Source organism: Nomascus leucogenys, chromosome 3 (genome assembly GCF_006542625.1).
Source record: "Nomascus leucogenys isolate Asia chromosome 3, Asia_NLE_v1, whole genome shotgun sequence".
Taxonomy (NCBI): Eukaryota; Metazoa; Chordata; class Mammalia; order Primates; family Hylobatidae; genus Nomascus; species Nomascus leucogenys.
This window is the reverse complement of record NC_044383.1, coordinates 31247488-31257320: the sequence shown is the minus strand read 5'-3', so window position 1 is coordinate 31257320 and position 9833 is coordinate 31247488. Positions and strand designations below refer to the sequence as shown.

General features: G+C 60.1%; 1 protein-coding gene across 3 annotated transcripts; it reads left to right on the top strand.

Annotated features, from left to right (window-relative positions):
• Positions 1-1441: 1441 nt before the first annotated feature.
• On the top strand, positions 1442-9785 carry NFKB2 (nuclear factor kappa B subunit 2). Of its 3 annotated transcripts, none has more exons than XM_003255391.3 (23): positions 1442-1931; positions 3197-3289; positions 3562-3643; positions 3759-3799; positions 4036-4134; positions 4211-4362; positions 4611-4717; positions 4811-4969; positions 5266-5370; positions 5497-5582; positions 5664-5802; positions 6014-6139; positions 6551-6760; positions 6840-6981; positions 7343-7457; positions 7541-7754; positions 7918-8087; positions 8209-8311; positions 8442-8593; positions 8711-8780; positions 9007-9179; positions 9310-9421; positions 9516-9785. In XM_003255391.3, the coding sequence occupies exons 2-23, from the start codon at positions 3269-3271 to the stop codon at positions 9635-9637; spliced, it is 2700 nt and encodes an 899-aa protein (XP_003255439.1). In that variant the 5' UTR covers positions 1442-1931; positions 3197-3268; the 3' UTR covers positions 9638-9785. The 3 variants fall into 3 exon arrangements, with proteins under 3 accessions (XP_003255439.1, XP_003255440.1, XP_030663691.1); XM_003255392.3 differs by lacking the exon at positions 1442-1931 and adding an exon at positions 3014-3105; XM_030807831.1 differs by lacking the exon at positions 1442-1931 and adding an exon at positions 3014-3105 and having other exon boundaries at positions 9513-9785.
• Positions 9786-9833: the final 48 nt, after the last annotated feature.

The following is a 9833-nucleotide window of genomic DNA, read 5'->3' as shown; positions in this document are numbered from 1 at the left end:
CTGCTTTGTTTTACATAAATTTAGGGGAAAGAGCTTCATCCTGGAGTCAACAGATTGGGTTTGAATCCTGGCTCTGTCCCTTTCAGCTGTGTGTTTGGTTGTTCCTCCACCTCTCTGAGCCTTAATTTCTTCATCAGTAAAGGTAATATTCACCTCCTAGGGTTGTTGGGAGGGAGAATGAGAACTTCTAAAGTACCCAAACCTAGCGCCTGGGACACTGTTTGCAGGCAAGATGAAGGGGGGCGGGGAAGTAATAGGAAACAGCCCAAATCGAGAGCCGTAATAGTCTCTCTTTACTTAGTGCCAGTGCAGGCCTGTGATTCTGTTCTTAAAAACGTCTGGGGCAAGCTGCAGGAAAGACCCAAGATAGCCTATGTTCTACCATAAGCCTAAGAGAGGAGGACTCCAGGCATGGAGATTACTCATGGCACCTCCTAAGGAGAAACGCTACTGACCAGAGAGAGATCCAGTCATGTACTCGGTGCTTGGTGAATTTGTCCTGACCTCGCTGCCTCTAGAAGTGTTCAGGTGGAAATTGGAAGGTCTGTAAGAGGCAATTCGGCAGGACACAGTGGTTCACGTCTGTAATCCAAGCATTTTGGAAGGCCAAAGTAGGAGGACCACTTAAGCCCAGGAGTTTAAGACCAGCCTAGGCAACGTAGTGAGATCCATCTCCACTAAAAATTTTAAAATTCGCCAGGTATAGTGGTGTGCACCTGTAGTCCCAGCTACTCAGGAGAGTTAGAGAATCGGCGCACCCCGGAGTTCGAGGTTGCAGTCAGCCATGATCGCACCACTGTACTCCAGCCTGGGTGACAGAGCGAGACGCTGTCTCAAAAACATAAATAAATAAATAAATAAATAGGACGTGCGCAGTGGCTCACGACTGTAATCCCAACATTTTGGAAGGCGGAGGCCAGCGGATCACCTGAGGTCAGGAGTTCGGGACCAGCCTGACCAACATGGTGAAACCCCCCAACTCTACTAAAAATACATAAATTAGCCGGGCGTGGTGGTGGGCGCCTGTAATCCCAGCTACTCGGTAGGCTGCAGCAGGAGAATGGTTTGAACCCGGGAGGCAGAGGTTGCAGTGAACCAAAATCGCCTCACTGCATTCCGGCCTGAGACTAAAAAAAAAGAGGCGATTTCCCACATCGGTGGAAATTTGAGCTGTTTAAACTGTGGATGCCTTTTTCAGTTCTAATATTCCAGATCTCCGTGGTGGATAAACACTTCATTTCCCTTCTTCTGAGCAGAGCTCCTGAGCCCTGGCCCGCTGGGAACCTGCCACTTCTAAAAAAGTTTGAGGTCCGGACTGTCCCTCCCGGAGCCCTGAGGCTGATGAGACGGAGCGAGAGAGGGGCCCGGGCCGAATGGAGTCTACTCGCGGCCCCAGGGAGGCCGCCAGAGGGCGCCCGGGACCGACCGCAAGAACAACTTCCTTCCTCTTCCGCTAACTTCCCGGCAGCGCGCCACTCAGGGTGGGGGCCCCGAGGGCTGGGGCCGTCGGCTTCCCCCTGGGGTTCCCCCGCTTCAGAGAAAGCCAGGCGTTAGGCGCAGCCAAAGTCGAGTGGCAGCGGAAGCTCCCGGCCCGGGGTGGCGCTGGATCAGCGGGTACCTTCTCGGTGGTCCCCTGGCAGGCCAAACTCGCGCCTGGTGGCCTGTCACCCCGCTCCCCGCCCTGAGTGAGCCTGTCCCCTCTCGGGGGCGCGCCCGAGTCGCTCCGGGTTGGCTGCGCCAGTCCAGAGTTAAACTTTCAGCCAATGAAAAAGGGCGCGAGGCGTGACGCACGGAAACGTCATGGGAATTCCCCCCTCCGGGGGGCCGAGAAGGGGCTTTCCCGGCCCGAGCCCTGCTAGCCGGCGAGGTGTCGCGACCGGTTCCAGGTGGGTCGGGAGCGGAGAGAAGCCGCAACCAGAGCCACCGCCACGGTGAGTGGCTGGATTCAGACCCCTGGGTGGCCGGGACAAAAGAGTGGGAGGAGGGCCTTTAGCGGACAGCGCCTGGGGCTGGAGAGCAGCAGCTGCACACAGCCGGAAAGGGCGCGCAGGCGACGACACTCGGATCCACGTCGACATCCTTGTACAAAGATACGCGGACCCGTACGTACACCTGTACCTGTGCTGGCGAACACACGGCAGCGTCCGTGCAGTCGCACTCGCACACACATGCACACGGAGACGTGCCCACCGGTGCACTGGTGCCTGCACCCACACCCTTCACGCACAAACTCAAGATACGCTCACCCGTGTCTGTACATCAAGACAGGCGCTGACACACACCCACACTGAGAAGCTTGGGATTCACCTATCTACACACATGCTCGCATGCACTCATGTTGACGCCATGGACACACAACATGCAACCAAGCACTACAGCCGAAACACACTTGTGGAGCTGTGATGGAGACACAAGCTTGTATTGGGCAGGAAGCGTGCAGAGGTCTCCCTGTCGCCTGCGCGCCCAGAGCCCGTGCGGTGTGGGACCAGCTGCTGTTGCGAGGTTTGGGAGAGAGAAGAGCCCATTCCGAGGAGGAGACACTTTTCCCGCGGCCCCAGAATCGCGTTCTCGGGGCAGAACCCCGGGGCCTCCCACAGGAAAGAGCCCCCGCCTACAGGCTGTTCGAAGGGGAGGCCTTTCGACACCAGGAATGTCCCCCCAAAAGCCCCCGGGGTTTATCAGCCGTGGCCTCCCTCCTGGCAGAAAATCCCAAGGTTGCTCCAGACCGAGGGAGGGGAGCGGGAGGCGGACTTGGCCCCAGACTGCCAGCCTCCTCCCGGCCGTGAAGGACCCTCCTGTTCCCTGCCCTGGAGGGAGGAGGGGGCTTAACCCCCACCGGGGCTTCCCTGATTCTCCTAGCCCTCTGCCCGCTGAAAAGCAGCGGGAGCCCGCAGACTGGCGAGGGCCTCCCGCCCCTCCCGTCGTGAGGGCGGGGCCAGTGGCGTCATTTCCAGGCCCGCCCCCTCCGGCCCCGCCTCCCCTTGGTATTTTCGGGACTTTCCTAAGCTGCTCTAACTTTCCTGCCCCTTCCCCGGCCAAGCCCAACTCCGGATCTCGCTCTCCACCGGATCTCACCCGCCACACCCGGACGGGCGGCTGGAGGAGGTCGGACCCTCCCCCAAATCTGAGCCCCCATCTCCCGCCCACCCCCATTTAGATCTGACCCCCTCCCCCACGCCACTCCTCCCAACTTTAGGCGGGCGCCCAAAATTCTGGGAAGCAGAACCTGGCCGGAGCCACTAGACAGAGCCGGGCCTAGCCCAGAGACATGGAGAGTTGCTACAACCCAGTGAGTCACGCCGCCTGCCCCTGACCCGACCGGCCGCTCCCCGTGTCTGTCCACCTGTCTGCCTAAGCCCCCTCTGCTGCCTTACACCTGCATGCTCGCAGATGCTCTCAGCCTGCCAGCCTGTCCATCTGTCTGCAACTCTGCCTCCAAAAGGAGCTTTCTGTTGGGTCTGAGGAGGAGGGGGAGTGACCACTGAGGACTTGGAGATGGGAGGTGGGGCTGTGGGGGGGCGCTGAGTGTCGGATGCCACCCCTAATCTGTCTCCAAACCAGGGTCTGGATGGTATTATTGAATATGATGATTTCAAATTGAACTCCTCCATTGTGGAACCCAAGGAGCCAGCCCCAGAGACAGGTCAGCAAGTTCACTAACCTCCTCTAGTCCTAAAGCCGGGGGAGGGAGAGCATGTGCCCTCTCTCTGGGGGAGGGGCTGGGAGATCGTGGCTCAGCAAGGTCTCTCTGTCCCCAGCTGATGGCCCCTACCTGGTGATCGTGGAACAGCCTAAGCAGGTGAGTGAGCAAAAGGGAGGGTGTGGAATGGCTTCAGCTTTGGGGACAAATGGGGTAGTGGTAGCTGGCTGGCCATGGAGGAGCCATTGCCCAAGGAGGCCACAGGGGATTGGATGGTCACTGATGCTGATCAGAGTGCTGCAGTTGTGGTTCAGGGCTACTACCAGGCACTGTGGTCACTGCTGGCCTGGGTGGTCTTCCCTGATCACAATGCTACTCTGCCCTTGGACCTTCAGAGAGGCTTCCGATTTCGATATGGCTGTGAAGGCCCCTCCCACGGAGGACTGCCCGGTGCCTCCAGTGAGAAGGGCCGAAAGACCTATCCCACTGTCAAGGTGAGCCAGGATGGTGCTGGAGGGTGGGCTAAGTGGACAGCATGCCCAAGGCCCTGACAGTCCCTGCCTCTCCTAGATCTGTAACTACGAGGGACCAGCCAAGATTGAGGTGGACCTGGTAACACACAGTGACCCACCTCGTGCTCATGCCCACAGTCTGGTGGGCAAGCAATGCTCAGAGCTGGGGATCTGCGCCGTTTCTGTGGGGCCCAAGGACATGACTGCCCAGTAGGTGCCCTCTACGCCTGGCCCCCACTGGTATGCCCCTGTCTGCCAGTCCTAGGCCCCAGCCCACCTCCATGAGCTTAGCATCTGACCAAGGGGAAAGATGTAGGTTGGCCCCAAACCCAAGGGCCCAAGTAGAAACTCCAATGGCTTCCTTGAGGAAGCAGGGCTGAGCTGAGCCCTGGCAATGGGAAAGGTGCCTCAGGAAGAAAGAACTGCACGGCCAAAAGCCTCTGATTCTCCCTTCTCAGATTTAACAACCTGGGTGTCCTGCATGTGACTAAGAAGAACATGATGGGGACTATGATACAAAAACTTCAGAGGCAGCGGCTCCGCTCTAGGCCCCAGGGCCTTACAGGTATGGGTGCAGGGGGTGGGGAGTCATGGGAGGTGCTCATGGAAGGAGCAGGGAGGGAGAAGCCCAGGGCTCAAACATGTACCCACTGCCCAGAGGCCGAGCAGCGGGAGCTGGAGCAAGAGGCCAAAGAACTGAAGAAGGTGATGGATCTGAGTATAGTGCGGCTGCGCTTCTCTGCCTTCCTTCGAGCCAGTGATGGCTCCTTCTCCCTGCCCCTGAAGCCAGTCATCTCCCAGCCCATCCATGACAGCAGTGAGTATCCTGATTGCCTGGGGTGCCAGGCCTGGTGGCAGAGGTGGCATGAGGGGTGACCTCAAGCTGTGGAGCCAAACAGGCCCGGGTTTCAGAACCTGGCCCTCCCACATACAAGCTGTGTGATCCTAAGCAAGTCGTTTCCCCCCTTGAAGCTTCTGTCTTTAGTAAATGTGTATATTGGGTGGTTCCTGCAGCTCCAGGGGTTGCTGAGATAAGGAATACAAAGCACCCAGCTCCTTAAATGTGGCCATGGCTATTGCATCATCTCAACTAATCCATATCCCACCCCATAGAATCTCCAGGGGCATCAAACCTGAAGATTTCTCGAATGGACAAGACAGCAGGCTCTGTGCGGGGTGGAGATGAAGTTTATCTGCTTTGTGACAAGGTGCAGAAAGGTGAGACTGGAGCCCAGGCTGGGCGCCAAGGACATCGAGTATAAGACTGGGGCCAGGGAAGCTCTAGGGTAAATGGCCCCGGAGATTCCACCGGGAGCTGTGGCCAAGCTTCCGTTTTCCTTGTAGATGACATTGAGGTTCGGTTCTATGAGGATGATGAGAACGGATGGCAGGCCTTTGGGGACTTCTCTCCCACAGATGTGCATAAACAGGTATCCAGGGCTAGGGCCTGGGCTGGGGGCTAAATTAGGCTAAGGACTCACTGACACCCTATGTCTCCCTGCACCCCCTAGTATGCCATTGTGTTCCGGACACCCCCCTATCACAAGATGAAGATTGAGCGGCCCGTAACAGTGTTCCTGCAACTGAAACGCAAGCGAGGAGGGGACGTGTCTGATTCCAAACAGTTCACCTATTACCCTCTGGTGGAAGGTGGAGCTGGGCTGAGGACCTCAGGGGGCTGGCGAGGGGCCAGGCTGGGCTAGAAGGTCCCAAGAGCTAGATGTGGGGATGCGTGAGCCAAGTCAGGAGTGCGAGGGTCCCAGGAGGTGCTTCCTAGGAGCCAGCCTGAGGGCTCTTCTGGGAAGGGCCCCTGAGGCATGACACAATAATTGGGCTCAATCTCATTTTCCTCTGCCCCCAGACAAGGAAGAGGTGCAGCGGAAGCGGAGGAAGGCCTTGCCCACCTTCTCCCAGCCCTTCGGGGGTGGCTCCCACATGGGTGGAGGCTCTGGGGGTGCAGCCGGGGGCTACGGAGGAGCTGGAGGAGGTGAGGGGGTACTGATGGAGGGAGGGGTAAAGGTAAGAGAAGCTGTGGAGGAAAAAAACCTGGGAGAGGCCGGGCGTGGTGGCTCACGCCTGTAATCCAGCACTTTGGGAGGCCAAGGCAGGCGGATTACCTGAGATCAGGAGTTCGAGACCAACCTGGCCAACAGCGTGAAACCTCATCTCTACTAAAAATACAAACATTAGCTGGGCATGGTGGCAGGCGCCTGTAATCCCAGCTACTCGGGAGGCTGAGGCAGGAGAATCGCTTGAACCCGGGAGACAGAGGTTGCAGTGAGCCGAGATCGCGCCACTGCACTCCAGGCTGGGCAGTAAGAGCGAAACTCCGTCAAAAAAAAATCTGGGAGAGTCGTGGCTGGTGGCCCGCTTCCCACAGTCCTGCCTGTATCCACAGGTGGCAGCCTCAGTTTCTTCCCCTGCTCCCTGGCCTACAGCCCCTACCAGTCCGGCGCGGGCCCCATGGGCTGCTACCCGGGAGGCGGGGGCGGGGCGCAGATGGCCGCCTCGGTGCCCGGCAGGGACTCCGGGGAGGAAGCTGCGGAGCCGAGCGCCCCCTCCAGGACCCCCCAGTGCAAGCCGCAGGCCCCGGAGATGCTGCGGCGAGGTATGGACGCCGGGGCACGGGCGGTCGGGGCGCCGGGGCTGAGGACCCAGCCCTGACCCACACCCTCTGTCGCCCCCAGCCCGAGAGTACAACGCGCGCCTGTTCGGCCTGGCGCAGCGCAGCGCCCGAGCCCTACTCGACTACGGCGTCACCGCGGACGCGCGCGCGCTGCTAGCGGGACAGCGCCACCTACTGACGGCGCAGGACGAGAACGGAGACACGTAGGCAACAGAGGGCCTGGCTGACGCGGCGCGGGGTAGGGGCAGGAAAGGGACCGGCACGGAGCCGGGCTCTGCAGTTTCTGGACACGCCAGGCTTCAAGTCCGGCCTCGGGGTTCACCAGCTCTGTTCAAGCTGCTTGGTCTGTCCAAACTTCAGTTTTGTCGACCGTGCAAGGGGTACAGTTATAGCACTTACCTACCTCAAAAGGTGCTGCGAAACGTTAAGTGCAAGCACAGCGATGCCCTGGGCCACGTGCTGGGTTCCATGGGCCCCAGCGAGGGAGACTATGAGGGCGGTGGGGCTTTGAGAAGGAAAGATGCTCTGAGTGGCTGGGCCAGACTCTCGCTCCCCAACCCCCAGACCACTGCACCTGGCCATCATCCACGGGCAGACCAGTGTCGTTGAGCAGATAGCCTGTGTCATCCACTATGCCCAGGACCTCGGCGCCGTCAACCTCACCAACCACCTGCACCAGGTGCGGGGGCGCCTACTGGGGAGGTGGGAGGGGTTGGAAGGCAAGGGGGACTCGGGCCTGGCTCACCCTGCTTTCATCCCCAGACGCCCCTGCACCTGGCGGTGATCACCGGGCAGACGAGTGTGGTGAGCTTTCTGCTGCGGGTGGGTGCAGACCCAGCTCTGCTGGATCGGCATGGAGACTCAGCCATGCATCTGGCGCTGCGGGCAGGCGCTGGTGCCCCTGAACTGCTGCGTGCACTGCTTCAGAGTGGAGCTCCTGCTGTGCCCCAGCTGTTGCATATGCCTGACTTTGAGGGTGAGCTCCCCATCTCACCTGACTAAGGGGGCAGGGGGGGACCAGGGAGGGTATCTGGCCAGTGCCCAGAATGGACTATGAGGTGTCGAGGTTGAATGGTCAGGGCTGGCCCAGGGGCCGCCTTAAGGGTCACAGCTGCAGGTTGAGCATCCTGCATCCTTAGGACTGTATCCGGTACACCTGGCGGTCCGAGCCCGAAGCCCCGAGTGCCTGGATCTGCTGGTGGACAGTGGGGCTGAAGTGGAGGCCACAGAGCGGCAGGGGGGGCGAACAGCCTTGCATCTAGCCACAGAGATGGAGGAGCTGGGGTTGGTCACCCATCTGGTCACCAAGGTGGGACTGAGGATTGTGGAAGGAGTGGGGCCAAGGGTGGTGGAGGGGCCAAAGATGGTGAAGGGGGCGCTGGCCAAGGGGACCATGCTGTGGTGTCCACCCTCGCTGCTCGCACCCCCAGCTCCGGGCCAACGTGAACGCTCGCACCTTTGCGGGAAACACACCCCTGCACCTGGCAGCTGGACTAGGGTACCCGACCCTCACCCGCCTCCTTCTGAAGGCTGGTCAGTCTCACCCTCAGGGGCACTTGAACAGGGTGGGGGGAAGGGGGAGAGGTGCCTCCCAGTCCCCCCACTTTGCAGTCCTTAATGTAGGCCCCCACCATACCTCCCCATTACGGCCTCCCTCTCCCAGGTGCTGACATCCATGCTGAAAACGAGGAGCCCCTGTGCCCACTGCCTTCACCCCCTACCTCTGATAGCGACTCGGACTCTGAAGGGCCTGAGAAGGACACCCGAAGCAGCTTCCGGGGCCACACGCCTCTTGACCTCACTTGTAGCACCAAGGTGAGGCCAGCCTGGGACTAGAAGTGCTCTGAGTGACGGGGTCCAGAGTATCTGGACTTAAAGACACGGGCTTAAGGACGAGGTGGGAGGTAGACAGAACTGCGGCTGTCTCCCCAGGTGAAGACCTTGCTGCTAAATGCCGCTCAGAACACCATGGAGCCACCCCTGACCCCGCCCAGCCCTGCAGGTGAGAAGCATCAAGCATCCCCAGCCCGACTCCTCTGACTCCTCACAGAGGTCTCTTCTCCTTCAGGACCTCTGAAGGAGGCCTCTCTTTCTCTACCCTCGGCCCCGTCCGTCACCCCTCATGGTCCTGTCTGTCGCTTACCTTGGGAGAAAGGCAGTGTTCGGGTGTCCATGTCCCCGCCCAACTCTGGAGGTAAATGACATGTCTATATGTGTGTCCCCCTCAGGGCCGGGACTGTCACTTGGTGATACAGCTCTGCAGAACCTGGAGCAGCTGCTAGACGGGCCAGAAGCCCAGGGCAGCTGGGCAGAGCTGGCAGAGCGTCTGGGGCTGCGCAGCCTGGTGGACACATACCGACAGACGGCCTCCCCCAGCGGCAGCCTCCTGCGCAGCTACGAGGTGGGTTGGCCTGTGCCCTGCCCCCTCCCCAGCCTCCTTTCCCGATCTGAGTCCAGGTGCCTCCTTGACCCCCGGGCTCCCGAGCACATGCCCTAACCATGACTCAGACCTCATCCCTCTGTTTTCTCAGCTGGCTGGCGGGGACCTGGCAGGGCTACTGGAGGCCCTGTCTGACATGGGCCTAGAGGAGGGAGTGAGGCTGCTGAGGGGTCCAGAGACCCGAGACAAGCTGCCCAGCACAGGTAAAGGGGCCTCCCTAGAAGGTGGATCTGGACTTGGAGGGTGGGAGGCCTGAGGCCTTGACTGTCCCATTCCTGTTCCCATTTACCCCAGCAGAGGTGAAGGAAGACAGTGCATACGGGAGCCAGTCAGTGGAGCAGGAGGCAGAGAAGCTGGGCCCACCCCCTGAGCCACCAGGAGGGCTCTGCCACGGGCACCCCCAGCCTCAGGTGCACTGACCTGCTGCCTGCCCCCAGCCCCCTTCCCGGACCCCCTGTACAGCGTCCCCACCTGTTTCAAATCTTATTTAACACCCCACACCCACCCCTCAGTTGGGACAAATAAAGGATTCTCATAGGAAGGGGAGGACCCCTCCTTCCCAACTTATGGCAGCCCCTGATGTGACTCTTGTCCCTGGAACCAGCTACCCACCCT